Source organism: Perna viridis, chromosome 15 (genome assembly GCF_037379345.1).
Source record: "Perna viridis isolate PV_CMFRI_1.1 ecotype Kerala chromosome 15, ASM3737934v1, whole genome shotgun sequence".
Taxonomy (NCBI): domain Eukaryota; kingdom Metazoa; phylum Mollusca; class Bivalvia; order Mytilida; family Mytilidae; genus Perna; species Perna viridis.
This window is the reverse complement of record NC_142459.1, coordinates 14,780,474-14,793,848: the sequence shown is the minus strand read 5'-3', so window position 1 is coordinate 14,793,848 and position 13,375 is coordinate 14,780,474. Positions and strand designations below refer to the sequence as shown.

The window sequence follows — 13,375 nt, the reverse complement described above, 5'->3', positions numbered from 1 at the left end:
ATAATGTTGTGTCATCAGCTAATAATATACAAGGAATGTGTAAGTTTTTTATAAGTAACCCATTTTTCGATTCTACAAGAAGTTTAATTAATCCATCGATAAATAACGAAAAGAGCCAGGCAGACATAACACGACCTTGTCCAACTCCCTGACAGATTTTGAATGATTGACTAGATATTGACTTGTAGTGAACATTAGCACTTGCAGATTTGTACCATACATATATTAATCTCCACATCTTTCCAGATATTCCTAACTTCCAAAGTTTGTACAACAGGCCATCCTGCCAAATTAGGTCGAACGCTTTTTCGTTGTCTAAGAATGCAGAATATACCACAGAGTTTCGTTCTGTGTAAAAAGTTACAGATTCTTTTAACGTGTAAATTGCTGGTATAGAACCATGGTCTTTAACAAATCCAAATTGAAGAGGGTGCGGCATTGTTATGTTCTGCTGAGTTAAATACACTTGAATACGGTTTAAGATGATCTTTTCCAATAATTTACTGAGGACAGAAGTGAGCGTAACAGCTCGGTAATTGGTAGGTAATGTTCTGTCTTTATTATTTCCCTTGTACAGAGTTATTATAGTACCGTGACGAAACGAAGCCTGTATGCATTCAGAAGTCATAATCATGTTATACAGTTTACACAAATGTTCTAATACTCGTTTTCCGCCATAAATAATATGTTCATTACAAACGTTGTCTGGACCTGGGGCTTTCCCACACTTCAAAGTTTTTAACCACTTCAATTTCATCAACAGTAATTGACTTTTCTATCTCGTATATGCGTTCAGTCTTCATGGTAAAATACGACTGCACATTACTAGTTACTTCATTAAAGAAAGGTTTGTCAAAATCGTTATCATTTTCCTTTTGTTCTGAGTATAAATCACGAAAATAGTCATGCCATAAGTCACTAATAGAAATTTCGTCACAGGCGACTTTTCCATCATAGTATAGGATAGTTTACTGATTGACGACTTCGGTTTCTTAAATTGACGAACACGTTTGTAGAATTGTTCGATATCTACTTCGGCAGCATTATGTATTTCCTCGAATTTTTTTTCTCGCCACAATTTTTCGGCTAAACGTTTACGATTTCGGAATTTCCTTTTCTTATCTTTGTAATTAAAATAGTTTAGATCAGTATGTGATCGCGGTCTACCTTCAGCTATCCATGCCCGCCGTGCCTGTCTTTGTCTAAAAAGATAATCGTCTAGTTGACATTTTTTCCAGTACGGTTTTAAAAAAAACTTCGGTATTGACCTGTCGGGATACACAAACTTGCAGCTTTATGTAAGGAATTAGTAAACACTGTTGTATAAATTTCAACGTCATTTGTATCAACATCAACAGTTTCAGTGGAGATATTAAGTAACTTACAAATTTCAGACTGGTAAAGTTTCCTTTCAAAATCGTCCGACCATTTCAAAGCATGTCTATTGGATTTATACATTTCCGCTGATGTACCAAGCAGGTCTATATTGACATGTACACTAACTGGAAAGTGATCTGATACAGAATAAGGACAATTAAAACATATTTTGTTTAAAACAATATTATTTGCAATATCATCTGGAATACAAATATAATCCAACAATGTTCTAGTAACAAAATCCTTAGACCTATATGTGTATAAAGGACCTACCCTACTTTGATAAAAAGGGGCCGGTCACAAATTTCGATCTCTTAAAAAGTCAGTAAAGTTAGAGACTTTGTTGACTGCCTGTGTTTTAGTAATATCAACATTAAAATCACCTCCCACTTTTACTACATTATCATCATTATAAATATCATAGATTCTACACAAGTCATCTAAATATTTCAAGTATGTTTCTTTATCATGGTTTATTGATGGAAGCAATACACATAAAACACAATTACTCATATAATGTTTTGAACTTAGTTTGACTCCACATATTCGATGGTTCATTGTATCTAATTTGTGTATTTTAAAACCAAGTGATTTTTTAATAAGCAATGCTGTACCCCCAAAACCTTTCGAGTAACTATTGCTATTCATACCAATACTGTACACACAATCAAACCTATTATCAAACTTCTCTAAAAATGAAATATTTGATGCATTTAACCAGTGTTCAGTCAACATACAGATGTCGCTGTTATCTAATACACTTTGAAAATAAAATATGGCGCACCATACATCGCGCCTCTCATATTCCATACACACAATCGTAACATAAGTGAAAAATTAAACAATAAAGCTATACGTATAAAAATACCAGTACAATGGTAATTGTGGAAGTGGTCTTTCCCTGTACTCTCCCCATTGTGATTCTTTTTGTGTTTTGTTGTAAGGTACATAGTCTCTATAATATACACCTTTCGGCCAGAATGACTCGTTGTTCTCTATTTCACCATAACAATCATCCTCATTTATATTCACGCGCATAATGTAAGTTGCACTTTGACTACTTTCACGCGTTTTCAGTAACCTTGTAAATGTCACGTGAGCTCCTCTCTTTTCTGCGTAGAATCGCAATGCACTTTCAACTGCCGCATAATACTTGTTTGCTCGCACATTATACAACACAATGCGCTTCGTTCGTCTTCTAACAACACCACAGAATGCTTCTGTATCATCAATAATTTTTTGTCCGATTCTTTGTTCGCACTGGGTGTATTCAGAAACATTGTCATAATCGTTCGCACGGTGGTCACTTGTTGCATTATCGTAATCGACAAATTCGTTTCTCTGAGTGACAATGCTCGTATCGATGTACTTTTTCTTTCGTGTTGGTGCATCGACAACAAAAAAAAAAAAAAACAAACTTAAATTATGTACAAATATGGGTCCAAAGAAATACCCAAGAATTTCCCAGAATACCCAAGAATATCCCAAAATACCCCCAAAACATTTTCTATTGAGACGTGACATATTTGAATAGAAATTTATAAATATTAAAAACTGATGAGTTTAGACACTGTTAATAGAACACATGGATTAAACGTTCGTTCATATTAACGGATCCACGGCTTTCAGGTTTGTATGGATTTGTATGTACCTGACCAAAGAATAATGCAGCGTGTTGCCAGAGCTAAACTTTTATTTAATTAAAATGAAAACATCATTTTGAAAACTTTGATTATTTCAAAGGGCAATAACGCTTACAAGGAGTCTGACGACTTTTGTAGTCCTAATAATATGGATCATTTCATCTATTGTTATCTAAGTCAACATATATCAAAGAAAACAAATCGAATAAGCATTATATTGCAGTAAATGGTCACATTGATAAACTCCGGGTATTTGTTGAAAAATTGTTAAAAAATGAATAAAAACAATATCTTTCATTAAATTAAACATATTTTTATCAATATGAAGGTTTGAATGAATATTGAGAGTATTTTTAGGTATTTATATGGTCCGTACAAATACATGTTGTTCACTTAATATGTATTTTAAAAATATAGATTTGGAGCTATCTTTACTTAGAGTATTTGCTTTGAGACTTTTTTTATTTAGAGCGTTAAAAATGCTTAGGGAGAGCTGAAAAATTTTCTTTCATGTTCTACACAAGGTAACTAATATCGTATTTGTTTCAGCAATCTGTTGGAAGTTACATGTATGGCAGTTGCATGAAATCCTTGAATATTTTCCTTTAATCAGTTAATCTACCAGAATTTTCTGATCAGGAAAGAAAGTTTTGGAAGACTTATTCTCTGAAAAGTATAGACAGATTTTCAGATATAATGAGGGTGATAATTGAATTATTATCTCCATGTGAAGTAGACGAGAATTTTACAGGAATGGAGTCTCAGGAAGAAAGAACGGAACATCAAATACCAAGTATTTCAGAATTTAGACTCCTACAAAAAGGTAGAAACATGGCGGCAGGGTAGACAGGTCCTTTCTATTCTTGCATCTAGAATGTCTTACAAAGATGTAATGTCTTTGATTACTGAAGTTGCACCACATCTTTATGCTATTATGCTGCACTTAGCACCAAAGAAAAAATACACTGACAGAAAATGGATCAAGGTCCGGGTGTTAAAAGAATAGGCCTGCAGCAACCCTAAGCTTGTCGTAAAAGGCGACTAAATAGTGCTCAGAACCATAGCCGGGGGCTAGGGAGCTCTGCCCACAGAGCAACTGGTTTGTGTGCCCCAGGTGGTGGAATGAGGTACCCCTAGCGTGTTACATGCTGGGGTTGTCAGGCTATAATACGGAAAACCTGACTGCAAACCATAGTGGTGCACCGTGTTGGGAAAGATTCCACGTTCCTCGCAAGTTAAAGAACCCTACTGAGGTATTCCCGGAGTAGGAACCATAGGGCTCCGCCACAGGAGGCTAAATTTGCCCGACCTTACTAACCTCTCCCTATTTCCAGTGGCAATCAAAATTTGTCGACCCCATTGTCCTTGTGTCCCATCCCCTTTTCATTTGATCATTTCATGTTTATTTTGTCATCAATTTCATGTTCATCGTCTGAATATAGCTGAAATATTGCTGCTCGGACGTTAAACCCCAACAAACAAACAAACAAACAAATATATTAATTCAAATATTAGAGTAAAATTGATTTTTAACGTTTTGGACGGACAAATAGACTGATGGACGAATTTATCGAATTCTTCGTCTGCTTAGTTGGAATATCCACACTTTTTACTGCAAAGGGTATGTGTATAATAAGTGACAGCAGTTGAACACTGTAATTGAAAAGTGTAAGCGACATGTTAAAACAAATCAACTCTTATTACATACATGGAAAACAGCGTTACAATAATGGACATTACTTTTAGATATTATCGATAATTTGAGCAAAATTCCTTTGATGTGTACTAGCTGATAATGCTTAATCGGCAAACGTACTTGATACAAGAAATTATTGGGTCAGTTTGCCCTTAACATGCGCCAATCACCCTCGTAGAGATCCCGTTTTTTGGGTAGGCCAATGAAATAATACTGTACTGTAATATTATGTAAACAAATACAAAAGAAAATACAATACATGTAAAACAAACAATATTACAAATCTCTTTATCATTCATACTGAAATGGTATAATAAATCAATGCGGTTTACTTATCTTAAGCCTCAATAAAAATTTGCTGCAGTCTTACATGTACGTGTAAATCGTCTCCTCTCGCGCTAAAGAATATAATGTGGAAAAACCATGATGATCTTTTGAGTTACGTACATGTAGCTGATGTTTATCTTGTCTTGTAAACAAGTTACTATAAAATACCATTTTGAAATAAAACAGCACTTGGATGGTAACCAGAGAATAACAATGTTTATCGGCTTTGGCTGTGGCTTTGGACTTGAAGCAACACGAGAGTGACCATATTTCCAGGAGAACTGTCAGAATCGTAACTCATTATTGAAGAATAAGTATAATCCTAATAGTAATGCACAACAGAAGTTAACAAATTAAATTTGTGGTATGCCAACCTTCTCTTGTTACATCACTTCATCAACTAACGAACGTGCTAAATTTTGACTGGACGGTATCACAATTCATTACGATCAGTGCTTATCCTATAAAATAGTCTCCGTTTTAGCAATTCTTTTTAAGTAATTTTTTAAAACATATTTCAGATGACGAGCATCATTTTTCCTTTATAAATAGCAGATCACAGATAAAAGGAATAAACGTTTTAGATACATGTAGTGACTTCATCACGGTTATTTTCAGATAATATATGAACCATGATAAAGTCACTATCATAATTGAAGTGCCATTTATTCCTATAGTATTACTTCAATACCCCCAATTACATCACAAGTCCCAACTCCCTCAACTATTTTTAAAACGACATAGCCGAGTGGCTAACTGGGACTTCTAAAACATGCTTTCTTGAGCGATCCAAAATCCGATATAATAAACTGACTTTAAATCAATACCCATCTCTTAGCAAAACTAATTTCTGTGGAATAGAATTGGCTTTTATGATTTCAGTATTTTTCGAAATTGCTAATTTCCAGAGTTTAACGAAAAATATGGGTTTCGCCTGTTTTAAGAATACGATGCTCAAGTGTAATAACATCTTTGAACTATTATACTGGTAACATGATTCCCAGACTTAGAATCCTCACCCCATCTACTTCCCTTCTTCAAATATTCTACTCAATGGACCTAACCGTGCTTAAAATTGCTGTGATGAATTTACCTAAATTTTTTGAATAAAGAAAATAGCAAATGAAGTGCAAATCTTGATGAAGCGGCCAACGTAGGACACTATATACCGGCTTGAATTTGGATCTCCTACCGTTTCGATCCGTCAAGAAACACCAACTCTTCGAATCAAACTCAATTTTATCATCCTTATATTAAGATCAAAGTGAAAAAAGAATTTCGATTAGGAAAGTTAATTTTAATTCAGAAGTAACACGGGGTTAATCGAAGTTTGCAAAAGTGTGTAGTCAAACTTTGACATAACTAGACCTTCGAAAGATATTATACATTCTATCATCAATAAAATAATCTTCTTAGAAAAGCGTGAACTGCCAAATATAAAACACGGAACATCAGATGATCTGACATAGTTTAGCATCACCTGAAGTTGAATAGTTATGTTTGACTGCTGTTCTGTGTGTCATGACCAGTAATGTAACTCAATCACTTTCGTAGTTAGATAAACTGTTAGTTTCAGTCATTATGTTGAGCATGAATCAATTAAGTCGTGTTAAAAGCATGATTGGTCTATGTCATCTGACGATATGCAACTTTCGTCGACTCGTGTGTCAAATATGTATGCTTAGAATAATTTGTTCATGTGTAGGATTTAATTGCGCGTACCTGGCATCTGTATCACAAGCCATTTTCCCTAAAGTATCCACATTATTTACATTAAATATTTACCCGAAGTATTGCGATATTAAAATTGATTTTTCTGGTCTGTTAATGCATTAGATCTGTATTTTGATTTACCAAGATGAGATTACGTGAAGTTTTGAAAAGCTTTAAGCGATGTTTCGGTATTGGAAAAATATTAACAAAGGAGAAAAAAAAAACGCCAGTCAATGTAGCTCTTTCTGAATAAATACTTGGGTTGCATTTTTTTACTGCACTTCAGCATTTAAAATGTGGTCTGAATTATTAATTTTAACCATTTTCTCTTTAGGAACATCAGCAGACATCTATGGATATCATAAATCGCTTTTGGATTTGATTTTTAAAGAATATAATCCTAGTATTATTCCTATCGAAGAACCGAACATACCATTGAAAGTTAATGTTACGATGTTTTTGATGTCTGTTATTGGTTTGGATGAGAAATACCAGATTTTTAAAGCCTCTATATTTTGGGCTTTTTTGTGGCAGGACGAAATGTTAAAATGGAAAGATAAAATATTTTCAAATGTCACAGACATTGTTATCAAGACTGACAATATTTGGGTTCCGGAATTGTTCCTAGTCAATTCTATCACCGATATGCGTTTAAGAAGTTATGACCAGAATGACTACGTCAATGTGGCGTCAGACGGGTTAGTAAGATGGTATCCGGTTATGGAATTAAGGACATCCTGCGCAGTAGATCTAACAGTGTATCCGTTTGATACACAAACTTGCACTGTTTCTCTAGAAACATGGTATCATGACCGCAGATATTTGATTCTCCATGCATCTGCAGATGGCTTGGCGCGATCCCCTTCCCATTTCATGGAAAATGGGGAGTGGGAAATACTTAACATTACTGCTAGACCACGTGAAGCCCTGTACGTCGGTAAAGAAGTTATTAATTACTTTTATTCAAACATACTGTTCAGTGTGACGTTGAAACGTAGGTCATTTTACCATGTTGTTACCATAGTGTTTCCTTTTGCAGTCTTTACTTTTTTGAATTCGATTTCGATTGTTGTACCAATTGAATGTGGAGAAAAACTCGGATTCTGTACATCTAATTTTTTAGCAATGTTTGTATTCCTTACCTTAGTCGCTCAGAACATGCCAATATCATCTTTTTCTATACCTTACCTGACATACTTAATCGGAACCCAGATTCTTGTTAGCGGAATAACAACGGCTGTTGTTGGATTAAGCATATATTTAAGGAATAGGAATGCATCTTGCTCTTCGAGTGTCTGTTCTGTTCAACATCATCATTCAAGCAATTTTGATTTAGATGACCAAATCGATCAATCAACAGACCAAAAAGTTTGTTTTTGGCCAAAGCCCGAACGAGCGCTTGAATTGGTAATGCAAATTGTTCTTATCCTTAGTCTTGTTGTAACATTTTTCTTTTTTGTGGTCTTAAGTCAATAACGTTATATTATTATATATCATATTTAATATGTCTTTCATTGACATTGTTATCACTGATGTACATTGTCGTAAAATCAGCTTATATGAATATCACTTTTGAATTTGTCAATCAGATATTAGATATCTCTTACGGTGTTCGAGTCCAATTTTGTAAATTTGCAATTTTCCAAACAAGTTGTTGTGTCCATAATGAACTGTAAATTCCTATGTCCAAGCGTGCCAGAAACTAGTACTGTGTAACACTTGCCCCAAGTGAATATAGTTCGACTTGCTGCACTCCGCGAAGCTGTGCATTCTCTCCGGAAGTTAAGTCAATTCTTAAAACACATGTAGACCACAAATTAAATACATTTTTGTACGTCTTTAATTTATCCTCGAAATGTTATTGACCAGTTCAATGTGGTGAATTATGACGGTACTTTCACAATATAATATGATGGGGAAGCTTCCTATAGATACAAATGTACTGTGACGTGGGATAATGAGATTATTTGCTGTGCAAGCGAGTGCTAGTGTGTTGGGTATTGTTTACACTTTCGGAATGTGCCATAGTGCCTGGTGGCAGCTAAAAATCAATCAACAGGATATTGGGCACGGAACTTTATAGACAATAATAGTGCACTGACTTTTGTTCCGCTAGGAACGTAGCAGAAAGTTTACCGACATATATTGTTTTGTTTGTTTGTTGGGTTTAACGTCCGAGTAGCAATATTTCAGCTACATTCAGACAATGAACATGAAATGGATGATAAAATGAACATGAAATGATAAAAAAAGGATGGGTCACAAGGATAAAAGGGTCGACAAATTTTGATTGCCATTAGAAAAAGGGGGGATGGGTAAGGTCGGGCAATTTAGCCTCCTGTGGCGGAGCGCAAAGGTTCCTAGTCCTATCGAATACCACAGCAGGGTTCTTTAACATGCGAGGAACGTGGCATCTTTCCCAACACGGTGCACCACTATGGTTTGCGGTCAGGTTTTCCGTATTATAGCCTGACAACCCCAGCATGTAACATGCCAGGGATACCCCATTCCACCACCTGGGGCACACATCCCAGTTGCTCTGTGGGCAGAGCGCCTAACCCCTGGCTAGGTTTCTGAGCACTATTTGGTCGCCTTTTACGACAAGCTTAGCGCTGCTGCAGGCCTATTCTTTTGACACCCGGATCTGCACGGGGTTACTGACATATAGGAATTGTAACAAAGTCAATCTGTTTCATTTCTAGCAGCATGGTATATTTGTAGTTAAACTCCTGTTGTGTTGTTAAAGTCTACATTGTATAATGAAAAAAAACATCGTAGTTACAACTACTTATGGAGCATAATTAACATTCCTAAACATTACACATTAAGTTTTATTATTCTTTTATAATTTTTGTTAATATGTGTCTGTTCTTTCCATGCTTAAAAAAAAACAAATAAAAAAATGCAATATATGTAGCAAATATCTTGCTAAGTGTTAAATGCCTGTTACAAAAATATGGTTATGAAATCCTCCAAATTACAAAAAAAAAAAAAAAAAAACAAGACAAACTCTTTTTGCATTAGAGATATTGACGAGCCAAATAACATTGTTGATCATACTTTTCTTTTCATGAAATATTATATATATATACTGATAATATTATTACTGTGAAAAGTGCGTTGTAAAATTACATCTAGATATAATAATTAGTCAGATGTTTGCAACAAGAAAACTATTATTGTGAAAGATAATTGCCCTTTCAAACTTCTGTTGGTATCAAACAAAACAATTAATTAAATTAATTGTGTGTCTTTTGTTTTCTTTCTAATTTTCATTACCACTTTCAGATTATATGTGTCCATGCTTTAAAAATAAACAAATTACAAAAAAAAAAAAAAAAAAAATGTAATATATATAGCAGGCTCCAAAACAGCGTGTGACGTTCAAATTACACTCTAGACGTTGCAGTCAGACCTCTCAGAAATTTCAAGAATCTTGAAAAGGTAATCAAGGGAACCAAAGATATAGTGGTAATCAAAATAATGTAATCCAGGGACAAAGACCAGACAGGGAAAACAGACATACACAACAACTAAAATCATACATACAAAGTAAGAAAAGCAAATAAGCAACACCGACTCCACTAAAAACTGGGAGCATGGACCAGGTACACCGGTAGGGTAAGAAAAGGCGGGACGTTTTCCGATTATTAAACAACGTTTGATATGAATAATGTGCGAGAATTTCGAAAAGCCTGTCTGCAGCTGTTAGTAAAAGAGGAAACGAACGACTGCTACTGCGTGGAGCTTGTATATGTAGTTGATACTTTAAGCAATAGTTAACATATCGGAAAAGCAAATACACCAATGTTGTATGAGGCTATTCAACCACGAACACGCTATATGTATTATCAAATATACAATCGTAGCTGTTATTAAGTACCAGTCAGTATAAATTTCAGACACTGCCCATGATAAAGTGATTCATGGTGTAGAAAAACCTACCGATCAGATGATGTTTTTTTGGTCTACGTATGCTATATCTATGTGACAATATTCCTTTCCGTATTTAGATCTGTACTTTTGAGAAAACTACTCTTTAAATTCCCGATAAAATCAACCAAATCAAATCATATCAAGAAAGATAACTCCTGGTATGTGCTAATTTTTATGTACATTCGACGCGGGCGGGTCCAGGTGTCAAACGAATAGGTCCGCAGCAGCACTAAGCTTGTCGAAAAAGGCGACTAAATAGTGCCCATGGGGGCTAAGGCGCTCTGCCAACAGAGCAACTTGGTTGTGTGTCTAGGTGGTGGAATAAGGTACCCCTGGCACGTTACTCATAGGGCCGTCAGGCAATAATGTAGAAAACCTGACCGCAACCATAGTGGTGCAACGTGTTGGGAAAGACGCAACGTTCCTCGCACGTTAAAGACCCTTCTGTGGTATTCTATCGGAGTAAAAACCATTTTGCTACGCCACAGAAGTCGTAATTGCCCGACCCTACCCACTTCTCCCTATTTCCAGTGGCAATCAAATTTTTAGACCCCATTATTTCTGTGCCCCATTCCATTTCATCATCATTGAATGTTCATATTAAATTTCCGCCCCGTGCGGTTCCGGATGTCAAAAGAATAGACCCGCACTAGCACTAAGCTTGTCATGAAAGGTGACTAAATAGTGCTCAGAACCATGACGCTGGCTAGGGCGCTCTGCCTACAGAGCAACTGGGTAGTGTGCCAAGATGATGGAATCGGTTACCCCTGGCATATTACCTGCTGGGGTCGTCAGGCCATAATACGGAAAACCTGATTGCAAGCCATGATGATGCATCGTGTTGGGAAAAACGCCAAGTTGCTCGCAAGTTAAAAAACCCTCCTGTGGTTTTCTGTCGGAGTAGGAGCCATCCGGTTTCGACGCAGAAGGCTAAATTCCACGAACCTACCAACTTCTCCCTATTTTTAATGGCAATCAAAATTTGCCGACCATTATCCTTGTGTCTAGTCCCATTTTCCATTTCATCATCATTTCATGCTCATTTTATCATCCATTTCATGTTCATTGCCTAGATATATCTTAAATACGGTTACTCGGGCGTTAAACTCCAACAATCAATAAATCAATCATTTTAATTCTATATCAATTTTTTCTCAAAAGCACTCCCCAAAATGAAAAACTGAGATTTGTTTTGTGATCTATAACGGTTTCTGAACACGAAATAAAACTGAGTTCTGTGGGTTTTTGATTTGCATAAAGTTTAATTCTTAAAAATGAATAAACACTTTATTTAAGCTACTGTTTAAAAAATAAAATATACAACATCAACAAAAAAGCGATACATAGTTTTGTCTCTATCATAGCTTCTATTAAAATAACATAATATTAAATGCTGACTCTTACATCTTGAAAATATCTAAGGATAACATATCTAATAAATAAGCAAAAATCATCATATCCTCAACCTTAAACCACAACTCAAATGCCGTCCTAAACCTAAAATTTGTCAATGAAGATGGATGTAAAGCAAGCTTCAACAAGGTGTTGACAGTAGAAACCTTCAAGTTATTCCTTAACAAAGTCTTTATCAGATTGTACCAACTGAAACCCCCTTCACATTCAACAGCTAAAACAACAGACAAAGAAATGAAGCTCAGCTTCATTGGAGTAGTCTAGAACAAAGGAATTGTTATAAGATGTAACCAACTATGGTAGCTAGGTGTGCAATATATGGCATCATTTGAAAAACAAAATTTGGTAAAAGATCGTCATAACTGATCGAGTAAACTGAATTAGCAAAATTTATGTTTGTTTGTTTGTTGGGGTTTAATGTCCGAGCAGCAATATTTCAGCTATATTCAGACAATGAACATGAAATTGATGATAAAATGAAAAAAAATTATGAAAAATTGACATTTATATATAATTTTGTTATTGATTCAGATGTTAAATCGTGAAAATCAGATCAAATTTATTATACGTAGATATCGATATGTGGTTAAATAAACCAACGCTTATGGCATTTGATTAAAAAAAACAAGCAAAATTAGAACAAAAAAAAAACAAAAAACAAAAAAAAAATTAAAACAAAACAAAACAAAAGAAAAGAAAAAAAATTAAACCAAAAATCGGCAACCTCCATTTCCCTTCTTACTTACGCTTGCAATGTAGGCCTTTTAGAAATTCCCAGCCAATATTGAAATCAAAAGTCCTTTCAAAATCAGATTCAAGTACTTTCTTGTGTGGTTACTGCTAGCTATAATGTTGGCCGCTTGTACAGTGTTGGTTTGAGAGTCCAACACTTGCACATTTGTATCTTGGGTGCTTTTGTTGGCAGGACCCGGGTGCGTGGGGTGACTGAGATCTGCTCTGTGAAGGACTTTTGCCAAGAGTGGGAAAGTATTATATCCTAGACTTGATTGTCAAAAATTGACGAATTTAGTTGGAAGCCAACCCAACCATCCTGAATTGGTTGAAATATTCTATTGAAGCTTGAAATTGAACTCCTTTTCCGTAGTACGGTGGTCGATCAAAGTACCTTTATATTGTCAAATACTGTGTTCGTAAACACACGGGCTAAAGCATAAGTTACTGAGTCGTTCGTCTTGTATAACCTATAGTTTTAAGAGATAATTAAAGTTCGATAATTTATTAATTCAATTAATTATGAATACAGACATGA

General features: G+C 35.2%; 1 protein-coding gene across 1 annotated transcript; it reads left to right on the top strand.

Moving 5' to 3' along the window:
• The first annotated feature begins 7,132 nt into the window (after positions 1 to 7,132).
• Positions 7,133 to 8,262, top strand: LOC148597086 (neuronal acetylcholine receptor subunit beta-2-like). The gene has a single exon (XM_088564092.1). It carries the CDS (start codon positions 7,210 to 7,212, stop codon positions 8,230 to 8,232), a length of 1,023 nt encoding a protein of 340 aa, XP_088420218.1. The 5' UTR covers positions 7,133 to 7,209; the 3' UTR covers positions 8,233 to 8,262.
• The last annotated feature ends 5,113 nt before the right edge of the window (positions 8,263 to 13,375 follow it).